This window comes from Mauremys mutica, chromosome 12 (assembly GCF_020497125.1).
Source record: "Mauremys mutica isolate MM-2020 ecotype Southern chromosome 12, ASM2049712v1, whole genome shotgun sequence".
NCBI lineage: Eukaryota > Metazoa > Chordata > Testudines > Geoemydidae > Mauremys > Mauremys mutica.
Genome location: NC_059083.1, coordinates 68,712,791 through 68,733,540, shown reverse-complemented (window position 1 = coordinate 68,733,540; position 20,750 = coordinate 68,712,791). Strand labels below are relative to the sequence as shown.

The 20,750-nt window shown below is 44.4% G+C and overlaps 1 protein-coding gene across 3 annotated transcripts in view; it reads right to left on the bottom strand.

Moving 5' to 3' along the window:
- The window catches only part of GGA3 (golgi associated, gamma adaptin ear containing, ARF binding protein 3), a 34,387-nt gene that overhangs the window by 9,055 nt on the left and 4,582 nt on the right, over positions 1-20,750 (bottom strand). For 2 of the 3 annotated variants that reach the window (XM_044983479.1, XM_044983477.1), the window contains exons 2-14: positions 14,866-14,950; positions 13,401-13,476; positions 12,752-12,850; positions 11,604-11,727; positions 10,492-10,595; positions 9,867-9,947; positions 8,331-8,468; positions 6,690-6,771; positions 5,849-5,965; positions 4,355-4,630; positions 3,509-3,576; positions 1,150-1,472; positions 13-281 (exon numbers count right to left, since the gene is read on the bottom strand). In XM_044983479.1, the coding sequence (XP_044839414.1) occupies positions 13-281; positions 1,150-1,472; positions 3,509-3,576; positions 4,355-4,630; positions 5,849-5,965; positions 6,690-6,771; positions 8,331-8,468; positions 9,867-9,947; positions 10,492-10,595; positions 11,604-11,727; positions 12,752-12,835 (1,666 nt within the window). In that variant the 5' untranslated portion in view covers positions 12,836-12,850; positions 13,401-13,476; positions 14,866-14,950. Of the gene's footprint in view, positions 1-12; positions 282-1,149; positions 1,473-3,508; positions 3,577-4,354; positions 4,631-5,848; positions 5,966-6,689; positions 6,772-8,330; positions 8,469-9,866; positions 9,948-10,491; positions 10,596-11,603; positions 11,728-12,751; positions 12,851-13,197; positions 13,272-13,400; positions 13,477-14,865; positions 14,951-20,750 lie in introns of those variants that run through there. The other variant, XM_044983478.1, reaches the window with a different exon arrangement.

Genomic DNA, 20,750 nt, shown 5'->3' with positions numbered 1-20,750 from the left:
TGAGATACTTACTGGGTTTAATGGATTCCAGTGGAACATGGACATTGGCCAAAGAAGCATCAGGCCCTTTCAGAGGGCTGCCCTGCTGTTGGAATGAAGCTGGCTGATAGAGAGGGTTTCCTGAACCAGCCGTACAGCTGCTTGGAAAAGGAACAGTAGAGGCCACTGGAGCAGCAACTGGCAATCCTGTGGTGGATATTAAAGGGGCAGAGGTGACAGTGGCTGGCAAGGTAACCCCAGGGTGGAATATCGAGGGCGCTGACTTCACTTGGGCTGAAGTCCTAGGAGGGAGACAAAAACAGAAGTGGCAAATTAAGAACTATATTGCCTAGCAGAAGTGGCAGTGACAGCACTGAGCGTGAAGCAGGCTTTCACTCCATCTCCCGCACTACTAGAGACAATGGCAAATCATTAAGAATGGCCATACTGGGTCAGACCAAAGGTCCATCCAGCCCAGTATCCTGTCTGCCAACAGTGGCCAATGCCAGGTGCCCCAGAGGGAGTGAACCTAACAGGTAATGATCAAGTGATCTCTCTCAATCAAGTGATCTAGAGTGAAAGCAGTGGTCTGCAATCGTACCATGGTGTCATGACACTGCAAAGTCTTGTGTGCTGAGCAGTGTTGAGCTGGGTGAGTACTACACAGAAAACCACACTGTTTCAGGGAGTGGTGGTGATTTGGAGGTGTCACTCCTCTCCAAATCAGCCATGTGCTGGGACCCAATACTGCTGGAGGATGAGATGAAAACGAGAGTCCTGGTCACTTATGGTCATTTAAGGATCTCAGAGCACTTTTCACAAGAGTAGGCTCTGTTAGCCCCAGTGTTCTGGTCAACTTACCAATCTGCCTACCTAAATCATTGTGTAGTGTAGCTGTGCAGTGCAAAGCAGCTGCTGTGCTTCACCACCAAGCTGGCTGCATTTCAATGGTGGGTCAGTGACCTTTGGGTATAGTTTGTATATCAGTTTGTAAAGTGCTTTGAGATCCTTCAAGAGGAGAGATGCTAAATAAATGTAAGACCATCACTATCCAACAGTAAACTTCCATCAAACTAGAGTGAGAAACAGGACATCCTTATTGCAAACCTGATAGCTGTAGCAAGGGTAACTTTCAAAGGGGAGAGAGGAAGCAAAATCCAGGACTATTACCCTTTGGCCTCTTCAAGAAGATGTCCCAGTGCATCCATATTATGCAAAGCATTGCCTCCCATGGCTGAACTGAGGTACTGGGGGGTAGCTGGCATAGCCTTCGGTGGGCCCAGAGGGGCTGCTGGTCCACCAGAGAACAAGAACGGGGCTGTATTAGGTGCAGGGATATTAGAAATAGTCTGAGGGGCTGTGAAAGTGGAGGGCAGAGGCGCTGATGTTCCACACACAGACTGCGATGTGTGATGAAGAAGAGGGTTCACTGCAGTATTGCAGGCGACAGTCACCAGCTTCGGACTAAAGAAGTCCAGGTCCATCTGGTCATTCTGCAACAGAGGGGACAGGTGCATGCTATTAATTCCTGCCATGCCTCAGATACCACTGTAACTCATTGAGATAGGCCTCACCCATTAGGACATGAGAGGGAGGAAGCAAGCAGGAGAGTATGTTGCATCTGTTGGACTACATCCCATTTGTAGTTTACTTGACAGCATATGGTGCTGTGCTGGACTGGATACTACTAGTGGACAGGAGCTAGGTGGGGAGGAGTCAGAAGTTGAGGTGGCCATGTTTATTATAGGCATTTGGATGGGAATTCCTAAGGACAGTATCCTAACAGAGCAGAGAAACTTACAATAGTCTACTCCTGGGGGAATTCTGTGCCACTGCGCATGCACAGAAATGATGTCCTCCGCAGATTTCTTTGCTTCAAGCAGAAAAATTACTTTCTGACAGGGAAACAAAGGGAAGCCACAAGAGCAGTCATGCGACCTTCCCCAGCAGTATGTTTTGGGTGCCCAGGGCAGCCAGCAGAGAGGTAAATCACATTGGGAAGGGGGTGGGAGTGGGGAAGACCCGGCTGATGGCTCCTACCCTGCGCCAGGCTCAGCTGCTAGTCCTGGCTGGGCTGGACGGACTTCCTCTTCCCCTGCACAGCATTCGGGGCCATGTCAGACCCACCCCTATATTTCTCCCCCAGCTTTAGGAAGCTCTGCAAACCCCCACTCCACCCCCCACCCCGCGCTTCCAGCACCCATCGCTCCTCAGCTGCAGGGGGAGGGATCCCTGTACAGGGAGCTGCTCCCCCATCTGCCCAACCCCCGTCCATTCAGACCCTCTCATACCCTGACCCTCCTGCCAAGCCTCACCACCCCCTACCTCCAGGACCCCCTCGATGAGCCCCACTCCCCCTGCACTTGGAGCACCCCAACCCGGCTCCCCACTCTACCGAGCCCCAACCAGCTGCACCTGGACCCCCCCCCACTGAGCCCCTCACACCCAGACCCTTCTGCCAAGCTCTATCCCCCCCACACCAACCCTCCCCCGCTGAGCCCCAAACACCTTCACCTGGACCCCCCCCCGCAAAGTCCCATTACCGTTGCACCCAGAATCACGAACAAGCCCCTGTACATCCAGATCCCCCCCACACACCCAGATTCCCCCACTGAGCTGCCCACACCCAGACTGCCCCCCACAGAATCCTCTCAAACCGCACCTGGGGACCCCCACACTAAGCCCCTCCACACTTGGATCCTGCCTTGCTGAGCCTCCCTGCGCACACCTGGTGCACCTGGCACAGGGCCCTGGGGTGTTTCTGTGGCAGGCCCAGTCCTTGCACTGTGTCAGGGTTGGGTGCAGCCTCACCGCTGAGTCCATGTCCCAGCGGTGTGGGGAAGAGGGGGAGCTGGAGCTGCACAGTGATCTCCCACCTCCGTGCAGCCAGTGGCCGGTGCTCCCCAATGCCATGCTGGAGCCTCCACATTTATTTGACAAATACAATGTGCAGAATTTTATAGAATTTTAAAATATTGTATGCAGAATTTTTTTTTTTGGCGCAGAATGCCCTCAGGCGTAAATAGCCAGAGCAGAGGGGAGAGAAGATGGACAGTACATTTCAGTGTAGCAACAACTGAAAGGTGCTACCTGTTCATTCAGCGGTCCCAGTATCCTGGGACGATGGACTCTGCCTTTGGCCTCTGAGTGTATTCAGTCCAGAATACAACTATTCCCTTGCAAACTGGGTGCATCCCTTGTGTTTCTATTCAGTCTAGCCTTACTGACATCCTCCCCATGTGAGAGGGTAGCTTTTGTATCAAGCTTTGCTGAGGTACACACCAAAAATCAGCACATACAAAGAAGGAAAGTGAAAGCAGAGATATCTTCTCTGTACTGGTTCAGATATCCCAGTTACACAAGGCCAGAGGCAAGACACAGGCCTTCACGTCTAGAACAGTTATTGTCTCTGGCCTGCGTGTGAGCACTCCCCCAGGATATGGCAAAAGCACCACCACTGCAACATCGAGAGTGCTCAGAGACCTCCCACAACGACAGTCTCTTTCTCAATAAATCCCTCTCTTCATACCTGGAACATATTCCACTGGTTGTTTTCAGTCGACTCTTTCACTGCACTGGGGGCTGGGTCATTCAGGCCTGAATGCAGAAGAAAAGATGGAAACTGGAGTAAAACTGCAAAAATTCTCAACATTAAAGTTGACAGGCAATAAGAAGGGGAGCTAGACAGCTAGTTTTCCTAACCTCCCCCTACCTCCTATAGGGAGTTTGATCACTGTGGTAAAACTACTCAGTTCAACTCTGTAACAGTTTGAAAGCTTGATGGAAGAAACATGCACGTTCCATGTCAATGATCAACCACAGGCTCATAGATCTCATGCAGGCATATCCTGCACACGCAGGCAAGCTTCTCCATTCAGCACTTCCAATGTTCCTCTTAACTGACCTATAGCACCCCCTGTTATTCAGTATCAGAGTCCCAAAGGCACGTACTGTGCAGGCTGCCTAGGCAGATTTGCTAATGCACTTTCTCCTAACCACAGCACTCACTGCTATTTCAGTCCTGAAACTTGTAACGAAGTGTGGTGGTGGTTTTCTGATGTGGACAAGCATCCGGAGGGCTTAGACTGGGATTACAGCAAACTCACTGCATTTGTGACCTACCCCTGATTTCAGGAGGAACCTCCAGAGGTTTTAACTCTAGCCTACTGCCAAATTCCCATTCGCTGGGCCACTCAGTGGAGGGAGCTTCTTAGGTGTCCACTGGATGACATCCAAAACAAACCAGAATAATAAACCACAGAATTGGCAATCTATGGCTAGTACTAATACACTGTTCTCTGCTGCCCAGCTCTAGAACCAAGCTCCAGATAAAACCCTTTCCCCAGAACACACCCTAGCCACACCAGCCTCTTACCTAAACACAGCAGCTCCTCATCCAGCAAGAAGAGGGAATTGGCCGTGCTGCTCTGATGATTCAGAGGAGCTTCTACTTGGCTGGAGGACCGGCTCCGTGAATGACCAAACTTTTGGGGAGGAGGTGGGAGGATGGGGATTTCTGATGAAGCTTGTGTCGGCACTAGCGCTGGTGCTGGCGTTAGTGTTGCAGGTGGCATTGGCGGTGGCGGGGTGCTGGAGATGTCCATGCCAACGAGGTCAATGAGCACACTGAGATTACTGGTGGAATCGCTCCCTGCAGAGATGGGGAGAAAAGTTATAAGAGGGACTGCAGTCAGCTGGAGCAAAGGCTCTGAACAATGTGAAGACAATATCCAGGGCCAAGTTAGCACAGATGATGCTTTGGGTACGAGGGGTTTCTCTTTTAACTGGAATTTCTGACTCTTCAGAAGAGAGGAAACCTAGATGCTTTCCACTGGAGTATTTGCTGTTAAACTGCTTTTGAGCTGGACACTGTATAGTTAGGAAACTTCTGTATAAAAAGAGGAGCCCAATCCAGGCACTGATCTCTCCACTGCATGTACTATGTGCAGTGTAGTTGGCAATCCTTTCCATGCCTGCATAGCTCTGGCTAGAACTTGGGAGACCCAGTGTGGTGACAATAGGCAGCACAGGTTGCAGTCAATCAAGGCATTACTAGCGAGCCAAAGAGAACTACAGGCTTTCTCTGTGTCCAGAGTCCCCTTGAAGTTCATCACAACCAAATCCTGGCTCTTCCCTATGACAAGGGACACCATTCTGTACAATGGTCATTTCCCTCATGTTTTTCATCAAAGAATCTTAAAGTGTTTTCCAAACAATAATTATGCCTCATGGCACCCCAGAGAAGTGGGTATTGTTAGTCCCATTTTCCAGATGGGGAAACTGAGGCAGATAGTGTCTGCTAAGGGACTGGCCTAAATTCACACAGACTTGCTGGCAGAGCTAGAAACAGAACCCACGTCCCTTGACTTGTGAGCCCCTACTCCAATCCCTTAGATAATGTTCCCAACCTTACATTTAAGCACAGAGAACAAGATAAACAATAAATGTATGTTAACTTCTCCCTTGCTGGTATTTAACCGTTCAGGTGGGACCAGGACGGTTGAATAATCTAACTAAAATGTTGCATTCCACATCAGCTGTTAGTAATCCAGACAGAAAAGCTCAGTTCAGATGCAGGTCTGCTTAGTTAGAACGTCACAAGTCATAAGGTTTCATTATTAAAAAGCCAGCTGTGGAAATGGCAGAGCCTTCCAAGTCAAAGCATTGTCACTGGTGGCCAGAATTATAAACTCATCTGTGTGGCCATCAGTGGCTGCTGTTTGGAAGCTGATTTGTCATTCCTACCTGGGCAGATTTTAGCCCAAACAGCTGAAAATACTCTCCTTTACTGCAATTATTTGGACACCCTTCACAAGAGGAAATTCAAAATGACAGGATTCAAAACTGAACAGAACAGATGGCTACTCACCTTCTGTTGCAGACAGTGTCGGGATATCCACTTCACCATTGATGACTTGACCCTCGATTATTTTTTTATAGGAATTTATTACCCGGGATAAATTGTCACTGGCCTGAAGAATATCCCCTAGATTGGGGAGAGAGGCAAAAACTCCAGTAGAGATTTCAGTCACTTGGCTCGCTCTACTGCTTTGGACGCTCAATCATCATCATCAACTACAACCCATTAGTTAGACTGCAAGCTCTTCAGGGCAGGGGCTGACTGTGCAGCACCTCACACAACGGGGCCCCATTCTCAACTCAGTGATTAGCTCCCATAGGGACATCTCCCCTCCTCTAAGAGCTGTATGCCCCTACCTTGTGTTCACTGAGATCGTTTCCCACACAGCCTCCCTCCCTATCAATTCTTACTGCCAGGGCCCTGCTCTAATTTAGATCATAAGCTTTAAGGGCCTTGGGTTTTTATCTGCATGTTAGAGGCTGGACATATCCATGGAGGCACAGAAAGAAGTAACATAACATTAATAGGCCTCTTGCTGTATTCCTGCACAGCTACTCGCCACACCAGCCTGGCTGCAATCTCCTTCTTAATAATATAATAATTGGAGCTATACCCATCTCGTAGAACTGGAAGGGACCTCGAAAGGTCATCAAGTCCAGCCCCCTGCCTTCACTAGCAGGACCAAGTACTGATTTTTGCCCCAGATCCCTAAGTGGCCCCCTTAAGGATTGAACTCACAACCCCTGGGTTTAGCAGGCCAATGCTCAAACCACTGAGCTATCCCTCCCCTCTATGAGCTATCCCTCTCCCACATACCCTCCCCACCAAAAAGGGGAGATGGTTGTTTTACCCAAACTGCTGTCGTTATCCTCTGTTTCACTGGCCAGTTTGAATAACGTCCGTCTTTTGGTTTCACACCTTTCGTAGAGCTCCTGGGAAGAGAGATCAGGAGAAAGGGTCTTATCAGCCAAAAGCCATCAACAGCAACAAACCCTGCTCTTGCAGTCAGCATGAAATGATTCATCTGCATGGAAGTCCCAGTGTGAAGGGAGACCCAGAGTCTTTTCTTGATGCAAGTGCTGGTCCCCAACTGGGTGTCCAAATTCCCCTTTCCCAGCTCTATAGGGAGCTATTCACATTTTTATCCACAGAAGGAGAACAAGTCCGATCTACATTTTCAGTATAATAAAGATGAATATCAGCCAGTGGTATGCTATGTACACAAGGCACGCACTACATGCCCAACTGGCTGTGCATTGTCCAATCGGCGGCCTGCAGGACTATTCTGTCCAGCACCGAAGGGGGATGCCATTTTGTAAATCTTGCTGTACTTGGAAGGTCATGCCGCATGGAGGACACCATTTTGGACCACATAAGGCATGCAAGTGAATTGCTGCATGTCTTACTACAAATGTCACAGCCTGCCACTGATACCATCAGTCCTCCATGCTATCACCATTTATGCTTAATTCTCTTTGTACTCCATATGCTGGACTATTTTTATCATCATCTCTGCTACAGTAGCTCCTTACGACCTCAAATGAGGATGGGGTCCCATTGTGCTAGGTGCTGTAAACTCCCTGCCCCAAAGAGCCTCCGATCTAACTGGGAGAACGGAAGTATCGTCATTCCCATTTTACAGATGGGGAACTGGGCACAAGAAAACCACATGACTCACTCTAAGTCAGAGCTGGGAACTGAATCCAGATCTCCTTAGTCCCAGTCCAGTGTCATAACCAAAATTCCTGTCTTCAGTCCAAGGAGTGGTCCATGAGCACACAGGCCACTACCTCCACTCTGGTGGAGATGGGTTCAAGGAAGAGCAAGTTTCTGAATTAGTTGTGGGGTTTTTTTTATCATCACCTCAGGTGCTCATGTATGTATCTTTTTTATATTATAGAGTGAAATGTACATGTACAGCCACGGAGAACCCCTGGTGGATTAAAAATCTGTGTCTATTATAGAAATTAAACCAATCTTTATGGTCCCTTTTGGTTATTATTTTCTTGGTGCTCTCTCCATTAAATACAGTGTCTACAAGCTCTTCCTCTGAAGGGAAGGAAACCTTTGTTGTTTGGATCAAAGATTTTAAGTTTATTTGAATATGGTGCTTTGGGAGATGACTATTTCCACCACAAGCAGCATGGCCAGTGGCACAAGGAGTCTGAAAATGTGGCTTCCTGATTCTGCTACTGACACACTGTGTGATCTCAGCAAGTCATGCATTCCTGGTGTGCTCACTTTCACCACCTGTAAATAGAGATAGTGCCTGCTTCTTTACAAGTCTTCAGCTGAAAAGTATTACGTGCATAGTATTATCACCTCCAGCTGATCGTTCCCATAGATTGCTCTCAGCTCTGATCACTGCTCTTTATATCATTGATCCCTTTGTTCTGCGTATTTGCAACTTTGTGCAAAGGTAAAGCTCCATAAAGTCTGGAAGAAGGAAATGCTGAAGGACTCCTATGCAGAGGGATGAGCTTGTACTCACCTTCATGAGCTCCTTATCAGCCTCTGACGAGTCCTCTTTGCTGTAGTGAACCAGCATCTCATTCAGCAGCTTCACGTTGTTATTCACTTCCTCTAGAGTGTGCATGCGTTTTGTCACCTTCTGGATCCTAGCCTCATCCTTCAAGGTTTAAAACAAAAAGAGAAGAATGAGTCTTCCCACAAGATCTCAACAGCAGGAGCTCAGCTGTGGGTCGCATCAGATGAAATGCTGATGCATTTTTGAAATAGAGCTGGGCAGGAACCAGATTTTCTATTTTGTTGGAAATTCTGCAATTTCAAAAACCCTTCCATTCTGACACAGAACAAAACCAAAAAAGTTCAAAACTTCCTGTGAAAGAAATTTAAAAGCAAAATTGTTTTGGGTGAACTGAAATGTTTTGTTCCAATAAAACTGAAATGTTTTGTTCTAATTTTGACTTTTTAAAATGTTATATTACACAATATAAATTTTTTCAAAATTAAACACAAGGCATTTCAAAATAGAAAATCAAACCATTCTGTTCTGAAGAGTTAGAATTGGAATATTGGAATGTGCCATTCTGTTTTCTCCCTGAATGAAATTTTGTTGAAATCGACATGTTCCGCAAAAGGATTCACTTTCAACAAACTGGCATTTTCCATTCCAAAAACATTCTGTCAGAATATTTCTAACCCATTCTAATTAGGCATCCATGCTCTCCACCAAAGATAAGGGAGAACCCCTCCAATGTGATGCCTAGAGTTGCATGGGGGCTAATTTATATAGAAAAGAGATTCCAGCGTCTTGTATTCTCTCCAAATTAGAAACTGTATTTCTCTTTGTCAGAACAACACTGGGTCACTTGAACCTCAAGACAACTGGATACTGGAGTGGATGGACACATCACAATTTCATTAATAGATAGGGTGGGATATATATGTATATGTAGACAACTTGCGATAAGTGCCAGATTGACAACCCTGGAGACAGTCCTCTATATCCACAGATCAGATCCAAAAAGACAGCAGCACTTCAAGCTTCTCCCTCACCAATCCCTGATGCAGAGTGCCCCCTTGAGAGGTGAGAAGGTAGTTCATTCCCCATGGTCCATTTGATCCTTGCCCTTTCTGCTATATCTTCCAACTAGAGAACCAACTACAGAGGTTTTGTGATGCAGACACCTGTTAACTGGGACCCAGAGTGAGACACCAACAAATTCATTTCATGCAGCCCACCCAACAGCCACTGGATGATATTTCAGTTACTACGGACTGGATGTGAACTGGCAACCCTAAAGGTGAAAGTTTCTAGACCTCACTGCTAATTCCCTTGAGTCATTCAGTCCCTAAAGCTTCAAGCACAGATAAGCAGGCCGGTTTAAATAGTTGAACTAGTGCAATACAAAGAGTGAAAGAACAAATCTAGTGATTCTGCCATTCACGAGTCACTAAAGCTACGTACCAGCTAGTGTTAAAAAGTTTACAAATGACAAAGCAAGCTCCTGATAATGATAATTCCTACAGGGGTTTCTTAAATAATTCTATTGTTTTTTCTTACCTCTTTTACCATTGATTTAATAAGCTTGTTCGCCTCTTGTAAGTCATCTGGGTTTTTGCTTTTTAACAGTTTGGCTAAAAGCTGTAAGAAGAGAAGAAAAAGTAGTCTCTTATTAAAGGGAGACAGAAAGATCATGTATCCAATTATTGCTGCACTGGAGAAAGGGAAGTGGACAGTTCAGAAAAAGCAGACTTGGGTCAAAGCAGCTTACTTTGCTTTTTCAGCAACAGTAACTTCCGTAGGAGTCATTCATGGATTTGATATTTTGTTTTTTGTTAAATTGCCAGATTTTCATTTACATACAGTACAAGCACATTGGGATCTTGGAGACTTTCTGATACTAGACAAGAGTTCCTCCCGGTGCAGAAAGGTGAAAAGCTTTTCCTCTCCTCCATTACAGCAGTTGGAGAGCGACTTAACTAGAAATAGCCAGATAGTGACAACACTGAGATGGTCTCTCACTTAGGATTTCAACTCTGAGTCTCCAGGTGGTAAGAATCAAACCCACAGTCCGAGTGAAATCAGGCCGACATACCAGCAGATTAGAGCTGAGTTAGAGCACTTCCTTTTACTTAAAGTTGTTTTGTTTTGTTGGTGGGTATTAAGATTCCAGCCTTCACTTTACCTTGGATTTCTCCTCATCATCAAACACAGGGTTTTTGGGGCGAGGTGGTGGAGAGGGGATCAGGGTTCTATCCACTGGAATTACAGGGTCACACATAACAATACCTGAGAGAAGAGAAAACAAAGTAGGTTTGTACCTGCAGTCGCTCAGGACAGTGCTACTATCTGCGTACAGGCAGCACAGAGAGGGTGCAGCGCTGCTGTTTGCATACTGGGTTCAGAGGGAACATGCTGCCCAGCTCTTTGAACACTGGGATGGCAGGATATTTCAGTGAGGATTAATACAGCAGCAAAATCCCTGTGCATGTTATCTGGTGAACTGAGGGATGTTTTCCTTAGGGAAAGGCCAACACTCCAAGGGTTAGTTTGCCACATCCTTACAGTTTCTGTACCAGAGAGGTATAATCAATAGTTCTCCACTCTGGGTCTTTCTCCTTTCACATTGCCTTGGAACCCCAATATAAAGTCCCATGTAATCCTGCTTTGTGAAAACCCAAAGCTATGTATATTTTCAGCATAAGGGAGGCAGAGCAGACAAGCATAGAACAATAATGCAGAATGTGGTATCCACAGACTCCTAGCCAATAGTTGGAGAAAGGATCAAGTTTCATGGCCATGCCCCACCACAAAATCCTTAACTCTGCATTGTACTCATAGAGGCTTCTGAAGGCAGACTCTTTGTGCTGAAGCTACGAGCATCTCTTCTGAGCACTTTAGGCCTTGCCTATGTGAAAAAGTTGCACCAGTTTAAAGTGCAATTTTAAAGCAATTTAGTTATGCTGGTGCATGAGGCTGTGCGGATGCTCTTGTTTTGGTTTAAACCAGGCTTATTTAGTTTAAATTGATTAGGAATCATCTTAAGCTAAATCAAGATAAGCCACTCAAACTAAAATAGAAGTGTCTACACAGGGGTTTGCACTAACTAAATCAGCTTAAAAACCAATTTAAGTTAAACCAGTGTAAAATTCTCATGTGGACAAGGTCTTTTCTACCATCTGATTGAACAAGTCCTGCCCCCAGATAGAGGCTGCCTTCTTGAGTGTCCCCTCTTTGTGACATTCCTGCTTAAACATGTAGGGTGCAAGAATGCACGAAGGAGAAGCTGCTTCCCACCTTGTCTCTTCAGCATGTAGTAGGCATCTTTGATTTTGGATTCCTCTGGCAGTGCCACTGTCCAGCTGTACAGCAATTCAATAACTTTGGTTTTCACTTTCTCTGAGACTCTGTCTCCCAGGTACTGGGGGGGTGGGGAAAAGGAAAACATGTCAATCTGTCTCTCTCTTTTCTTTGTAAAAAAAAAATTATAAATAAACCAACACTCAATATGGGAATTCATTGGGTGCTCATTAAAGTCTGTTTTCACATTAGATGGGAGTATGAATATCCTGTACTTCCTGTCTGTGCTGATCTGGGAAACAGTTTCCTAACACAGATGACCAGGAGCACTCATCATTAACTACACTGATACAAGAAGCAGTTCACCAAGACAAAAACTTCCCTCACCTCTTTAAAGTAACGTTTACATTATGTTTCATGATAAAACATCATCTTATCTCCATCTGCCTGAGACAACATGAGCCAAATTCAGTTTGGAGTTATACCACAGCTAAATGGGATGCTCTGGCACAATCCTGCTCCCAGTGAAATCAGTAGGTGCTTTGCCAGTGACTTCAATGGAAGAAGGATCAAACCTCCTGTTGGTGTCCAGTTGCTTTTGTCTTAAGAAAATGATGGTGATGATAATACTTTGCACTGACATCATCTTTCACCAAAGAATCTCAAAATGCTTTCCAAACATGAATCAAGCGCCATAACATCCCTATAAGGTACATAAGTATTATCCGCCTGGCACATTGATGCACAGAGAGATTAAGCGACTTGACTAAGACAACACAGCAAGTCAGTAGCAGACCCAGGAACCTAATCCAGGAGCCCCAACTCCTAGTCCCTTGCTCTAACCACTGAATCACAATTCCTCCCTGCTGATGATCATGTTTAAACAAAATGAGTAACACAAAGTCTAAAAGTCCTTGCACCACATTAAGGAAATGAGCAATGCTAAGTATTGCACAAGCAATGGGAAAACAACTGCTGCTTGCTGAGAGAACTAGTAATCAGAGTGGAAAACACCCAGCAAACAAAAGCTATAGACTAACTCACACAGTGAGCCAGATACTGTGCTGCATGCTTTGGGAGCTACTTATGGTTTTAGAAAGGCCAGACTGTTACACAGAGGTATAGAAAATAGCTTAAAAACTGACCTTTGGAGACACAACTTTTATTAACTCGTTTAAAAACCGAAACTTCCCTACTTCATTATGAAATCTTCTCCCACAGTTCTTCATACAAGCTTCCAGCACCTGTGTTCAAGCAACAGAAACAGGTGGTGAAATCAACACACCCCAAACCCAGAAAAATAACACAGCTGCTTTCCTCTAAGGGAGGCCCCAACTAGAACAGGTGACAGGTAAGGGTCACACATCACTGAGACAGAGGAACTTCCACCCAATGACCCAAGGCTTGAACCCCACTTCTTTGAGGCAGCTTCCCCAGTCTTGACAGAGCACGCTGAGGGGCCATCTCCTGGAAAGTGGCAGCGGTGGGGGAAAAAAAACCTCCCTGAAAGTAACAAACAAAAGGATCTAGAGTGAAACTGAGATTTTCTGGCTCCAGTGCAATTAGTAAACTAACTCCATGCTTCAGTTACATGAGTCAAGTATCCTTCTTTCTCAGTCTTCATCTCCTTGCAGAGAAGGAGAATTAAGGAGTTGATCGTGTCAGTTTCACTGAGCATGGGAATGATGGTACTAGATAACCCTACTGAACAAAGGGATTGCCCCACCCTTAAATTCCACACTGAAGAGCCCAGCTGGGCTCTGGGCTTTGAGAGAGGAGGAAAGGACTACCTACTGTCAAGGCCTGGACTGCCTCCCATTCCTGCGGTGACTGGATTTTATGAGCCAGTAGTCTCACAGCTATCTGTGGACTGAAACAAACCAAGGTGCCACATTATAAATAAAACAGACACAGGGATTTTAGGACTTTCTAGACTTTCACAAAATCTTCTGATTAGATAAGTAGGGTATCACAAAATTAAAAGGAAATGTCACTTTGCCCTTCTATAGTTTGACATCTTCAAAGCACTTTAACAAAATAATCTTCACAGCATCTACATAAACTGGAGTGTTTACACATTTAAAAAGGGAATATGGTCTAGTGCATATGGGCTGTGCACAGGACTGGTAACCAGGAATTCCTGAGATCTAATCCTGCTTCACTGAATGTTTCATAGTGTGGCCTTGAACCTTCTCTGTGCCTCAGTTTGCTTTGTCTGCGGCAGAATAATTCTTCCCTACTTTGCAGGAGTGCCATGACTCATGAGGGTTCATTAGTCATTGTTTATAAAGTTTTTTTAAAGATGTAAAGCCTTATATCACCTTGTGAATGGTTTAGTCAGAATGGAGCTCACTCAATATATACAAATTGCAGCAAGGGAGGTGTAGGTTGGACATTAGGAAAAACTTCCTAACTATCATGGTAGTTAAACATTGGAATAAATTGCCTTGGGAGGTTGTGGACTGTAGTGGGGTGGTTACCCACTCCTGCCCTGCGTGGGGACTAGACAATGACTGGTAGTAGCCTTATACTGTAGCGAGGTGGGGATAGTGGGTGGGAGTTTCCTGGGGAGGGGAGACCCTGAGAGAAAGGGGTTACTGACAGGGGGCAGCACCCCAGCTAACAGGGCACCAGAGTCCAGGGAGGGACACGGGGGGCCAAACGGTAGTGGATAATTGGCCTGCAGAGGGCACGCCAGGCTGGAAATCGAGCTAATTCCCTGAGAGACCAGCAGGAGGCGCTGCAGGGGTGAGTCTGCATGCTTACATGGACTCTCTATCATTAGAGGTTAAGAGCAGGTTAGACAGACACCTGTCAGGAAGGGTCTAGATAAATACTTGGTCTTGCCTTGAGTGCAGGGGACTGGACTAGAACAACTCCTGAGGTCCCTTCCAGATTCTGTGAAATAGTCTATGAAAATAAATGATAAGGATTATTATCCCCATTTTACAGACTGAGAAATTGAGGCAGAGAGGTTAGGAAAGATTCCCAAGGCCAGAGAAGCAGTCAGTGTCAGAGGCAGGTTTAGAACTCATGTTTTCCTGGCACCCAATCCTGCGCTCAGATCATGTTGCTTTTCAAAGAAAAGAGGAAGAGCTTTGCTATATGCTTCCACATTACCCTGCTTCCTTTATGTTCATGTTTTCCTTGTAATATCAGCATACTTTACAAATATAAAACATCAACATCTGGCCATAAAATTTTGTTTCAATTGAGAATGTTAAAATACAATACTAAGTCTGACGGACTTGACACACACCCTTCAAGTTCTTTGTTGATCTGGTCACAGAACCCAATGATGTACTCCCAGTCTTCTTGCCTGTTAGACGGGTTGGTGGCTTTATCTTTAGTAAAAAAAAAAAAAAAATAGAGAACACACATTATCAAAACACAACAAGAAGCAGATTAATTGGCCTTTCCGAGGGAGAAGTGTCAATTGCCGCCCATCAAAATTGAGAAATGAGTTCACAATTTCCATTGCCATATATCTGTGGGTGCTTAGTCAGGAAGGAGTGTCAAAGTCAAATCAGGCCACTCCAAAATTAGCAAAACACCTAACACAGTTCTTTGCAGATCCAGGCAATGAAGCTCAAGTACTTACTGATTCAGTATTTTCTAGTTACTGAACAGAAGAGAACAACCTCACAGTCTTACCCCAGCTAGGCAGGCTTGCAATATTGTCTCTCTTCCCTTTGTCCATTTATAATATTTAACTACTTAGGGTCAGTGCCTTCGGTCCTGTTGTATGCAAATCTCCCTTTGTAGTCACTGGGAGTTTTGCATGTGTACAAATTGCAGGATCTGGGGTTTAACACAGTACATAGATCATTTACCTAGAATCATAGAATATCAGGGTTGGAAGGGACCTCAGGAGGTCATCTAGTCCAACCCCCTGCTCAAACTAGGACCAAACCCCAGATAGATTTTTGCCTCATATCCCTAAGTGGCCCCCTCAAGGACTGAACTCACAACCCTGGGTTTAGCAGGCCAATGCTCAAACCACTGAGCTCTCTCTCCCCTCTTTGATGCCTTGTTCTTGGAATACCACAGAATTTATTAGATGCCTTTACATTTCTTACTGGAAATGAGATTCACAATCCAGTTTGCCAAAAGCTTACTTTGAAATACTCCCTAGCTCACAAAGAAGCAGACTGCAGAATACTGAAGCTTTTGAGATCTATTTTTGTTAAGAATTTATCTGCTCCAGATAGGTCAACTCAGATACAGCAATGGGTTTTCAGTGGCAGAGGCTCTCGCTTCAACCTAATTTTACAGCAGAGCCAACTGAGGCATGATGTACTAGAGTGGAAATTTGTTTGTTGCAGGGGCAGCAACAACATGCTGCAGTTTTGCATTTCCAATCCGGACTCTCTCCTTCCCCCAATGACTAAGTTATCAACAGCAGGAAGCAATACCAAGGGGGAAAAAAATGTTACAAATCCAGCTGAAATACAGCAAATCAAACCATAGTGAAAGTAGGTAAACGTGCATGTACCGTAGTCTTAAATGCAAATGTAAAAGAATAAGTTTAAGTGCACACTACACTACAAACTGTCATTAAATATCAGCATTAATTTAAAACACATCCTTCCACCAGTCCACTGGCATAAATACAACAATTGTCAAACTACTGCACTGAAACTTCTGTTTTAAAGTGCATCCGAACCCTCTTCCTGTTGTACTCCTACAGTGTTTGCTTGCCTTTGCTTTCCCCAGAAAAATGCTCCCATAATCTCACAGGCCCCAGTCTTGTGAGATGCTTCACATATGTGGATCGCTGTGCCCAGGTTGAGCCCCAGTGGCTTCTGTGGGACACTGGGCGAGCAAAAGGGCACATACCACAAAGCTGCTTCCCTTGGTCTTTAAATTAAGCTACCGAGCTGTGTTTTAAACTCAAGAATAACTTTAGTTAAAATGTAGTTGCTGCAGTGCCATGTATTTGTTAAAAACACTAAAACCTTATTACCATGCCCTTGATTTCTAAACACCATGACAGCAGCATGAAAAACCGGGCTTACAAGACAGCCCGCTATCTTCATGCAAGCAAATCAGCATTCTGTATGGCTGTGTGCCAAGGCACCCTTCCATTGCTAATGCCACCAGCTTGTGCTGCTCTTTGCACAATGCAGACTTAAGAAATATACAATGGGATGTTCTATTATTACAAAAAAACCAACTAATTCCTTTCAACCAATAGACGTTTGGGCGGCAGCGCATTCTGACACCAGGAGGGAGATCTGGTCTGGGCAATTAAACATAAATGACATTTCCACGGTAGTCACTAATTTTAAAGCTGCTCTGCTTTTTAACTTGAATGACTTCTCCCAACATATCTTGGAATCTCAGAGGGTTGAATATTCTCAATTTAGGCTTGGAGTCACCTGACAAATCTTGTTGTTTTATAGTCAGAACTCTCATGATAGTCAATTCCAACAAGAAGAGAGACGTCATTAGGGGGAGATTACATTCCACATAAGGAAATCACCCCCTATAAATATCAATGTAATACCTGTATGATATCCTATGTCAACATGCTCTATCAGAAATTCTGTCCTGGCCTGGAGAGTGAAGTCCTCTGTTTATAGAGCAGGTAAAGTGAAGGCAGCAGCAGAACAAGCTTCCCCACTTTGCCTCATTAATGTGCCTCAACTGTGATCTGGAAGGATCACCTCTAAGAGGAGAGATTTACTCCTCAGTGTTCTCAGTCCTTGGCCTCTCTGTTAATACTGCCAAACAAGAATTCAGTTAGCACCTGTTGTGGAAGCAGGTTTCATGTGAACACTTGGTCTACTAGGACACAAACTAAAACGTATCAACTGATTACACATAGGCCCCTGAACAGCCCTCGGTAGATCTGAACCAGCACCTAGAGGAAAGGACTTTATAACACATTACCACAATCCTATCACCATCTAGTCCCTTGGCTTTTAGACACTGAAACATTTGGGTCACATCTGATGGTATAATAATGTTGTCTCATACCTGATCTGAGTGTCAAAGCCAATCAACTTTCCTTTGCTGTTCTAAATCCTGAAACACTGATGAGGTGACACTCAGCTGTAAACCAAGGGTGCCTATTTCATTTATATAACAATGCTTTGGAACCCTGGGCAACAGAGAACTTTGTCTAATGAGTTATTCATATTTTCACTGTTCTACTTCTCTGTTGAAAGAAGGAAAACTTACAAGCCAACATTCTAGATGCCCATTACCAGATTGAGGGCTTGAATTGGGATCCTCAGCTCCTAGCAGCTATGTGTCTGGTGTTCTCACTCTCTCTGTATCCCAGGTAGAATAAGCAGAATGCTAACTGATGATAACATGGAAATAGTTGATATTATTTACACACACACAGATATAGTAGGTTTTATCTCTCTTCCCCCTCCCTCTTCTTAGATTATGAGCTCTTTGGGGCAGTACACTATATATCTACTATATGTGTGGACAGTGTCTAGCACATCATGGAGGTAACTGTAATATAAATAAGCTACCTTGTATATGAGCATCAGACTGAGCAGGGAGTGTTAAGCAAAAGGATCCAGCTGTATGGGAGCAACTGAGATTCATTTATTAACCTCCTCTTCCCATTTCAGCGAAGGCTGGAGGTGGAACCGCATGCAGGGAGAAGAAGAGCGCTGTCATCCCAGCAGCCAAAAGTGGGAGGGGAGAGAGGATAAAGATGCTGGGTCATCACATATTGAAGCACATCTCCTGCTGCAGTGTGAGGACTGGAGGCTGTGACGCCCATCTGATGACAGAATGGCTCTGCCGCTCAGTTGAAGGGCAAGTGCCATTGATTCAGAAAATTTCTGGTAACACAAGTCATGTTCTGTCCTTTCCTTGATGTGGGAGGTTGGTCCATACTGCTGTATGGATTTTGCCCCTTCCTTCAGTGAGGACACAATGGGTACATCTTCGAGCTTAGCATCTGACACAACACTCCTTTTTTTGATAGAAAGTTATCAGAAAAACAGTCTAAGCAATTCAGCTTCCTAGCCAAGTTTCCCACTCCCATAATCACACAATTACCATGAAGTAATGAAGAGTTATACAATGGCACACATTCCCCTCACCTTTATCCAACAGAACAGCCACAAGGCAACAGGTACCTCTCCTGGATATCTCCACTGTGACCTTTTCCTCCCAAAACTCCGCTTCCCTGAAGGAGGGAGTGTTATTTGGCAAAGACACCCGGACTCCCTCCACTAGCCCACATACGTTTCTTCAATGGCCAATGGAAAACAAATTATCTGTGCTCCTCTACAATGGGAGGATTCTACAATCAGACCAGCATGAGTCACTGTACCAGTGATCAAGCATAAACTTATTTTTTTTAAATTAGGAAGCAACATTCAACACTTATATCTAGGCTTGGCATATTCCATTTTCACTGTTGATAATTTAGATGGATAATATTGATGTTTATTTTTAAGCTTTTATATTTTTATTGATTTAAATGTTCACACCTATGGGAAATTATGGGGAGGGTCAGACAATATGGGTCATCGGACAATAATTCTTAAAAGACAGTAGACACTGCCATTCAAAAAGGTAAAGCTTTAGAACTATTAAAATGCAAATTTTCAATATTACATGTCAAAATTTACAAAGTAAATATCCTTAAATCAAACTCTATTCAGTTCTCAAGCAGTGTTTTTCTTACTTTGCCTCTCAGTATATTTTAATTACCATCCATGGAAATATTTTTGTCAGTTTGTGCATGTGAGGTGAAATAGACATTTACCGATAAAAATCAGATTCTTTCAAGCCCACTTATGTCCCATGAAAAATGTGCCCTCCCCTTAGCCCCCAATCAGGCTCACCGAAGTTAGTGATATGCCCTATCTAGTTGTAAGTGACCAAGCCATAGGACATCCACTCCCTCAACTTTCACAGTCTGAAAATTCAAACTGTTGGGAAGCTTTTCCTGCTACTCAACCTAAAATTTCCTTCATATTAGACATATTTTCATACATGATCTGTATTCCATTAATCAGTTCTCTTTGGGGAGAGAAAAAGAGAGAGACTGGGTGTTTCTGAGTATGTCACTGGCAACAATTAATACATTGCCAGAAAGATACTGACACATTGTGAGGAGCTCACAAGATCAGCCAAAATGATCAGCAGGCAGGAAGAAATGATTTACAAGGAAAGTCGAATAGCTAAAAACAACTGACATAACTACAGAGATAGATGATAACATTCTACACCTATTTGAATAGTGTAAACACCATGGTGGAAGAGGAATTATTTAAGCTAATATATGGCAATACAACTAGGAGTAATAGATTTTAGACTGTAAACTCTATAGGGTAGGGACTATGTTCTGTTCTACATTTGTACGGTACTGGACCCTGGTTGGGGCTTTTAAGCTCACTGTAACACAAATAAATAAAGAAGTGGAATGAAATAAAGAAAGGGAAAAATCGAGGCAGTAAGATCTAGTAGCTTGTGGTGTAGTCTCCCTAAGGGAAATGGTGGAAGCCCCAGAACTTGGAACATTTAAAAACAAATTATTACCATTATTGTTATTTATTTGTATTGCAATAGCACCTATGAGCCTTGGTCATGGAGCAGGACCTCATTGTGCTAGATGCTGTACAAACACGGGACAATAAAACAGCCAGACTGGACAGAATAACGTATAATTGGGAATTGTTCAGCACTCGCTGGGAGATGGACTAAGCAAGACTTTTTCTCCCTTAAACTTCCAGGATTCAGTGAATAGAGTGACTTGCCCTTAAAAATATGATTCCAACTATTGAAGCTTGTAACAGTTCCTGTTATAAAATCTTTTTAAAAGACAAACTCTATTTATTTCATCTGAAGCCTGTAACTCCTACTGTGAAATGATAGCTCGGAATAAGGCAGGGGTTCCCCCTGGTGTAACATGGCTGTATCACATATCAGAGAGAGAGGGTGGGTGAGGGGGTAGCTTGAAAGCTTGTCTCTTTCACTAACAGAAGTTGGTCCAATAAAATATGTTACCTCATCCACCTTTTTTCTCTGATATCCTGGGACCAATATGACTACAACACCACATATAAGGTATGACTGATTTAATGGAGAAATTCCTACAGGTGCGGACTAAGACAAATAGCACATTGTAATTGACAAAGAGAAGCGAGGTCTTATATTCAACTT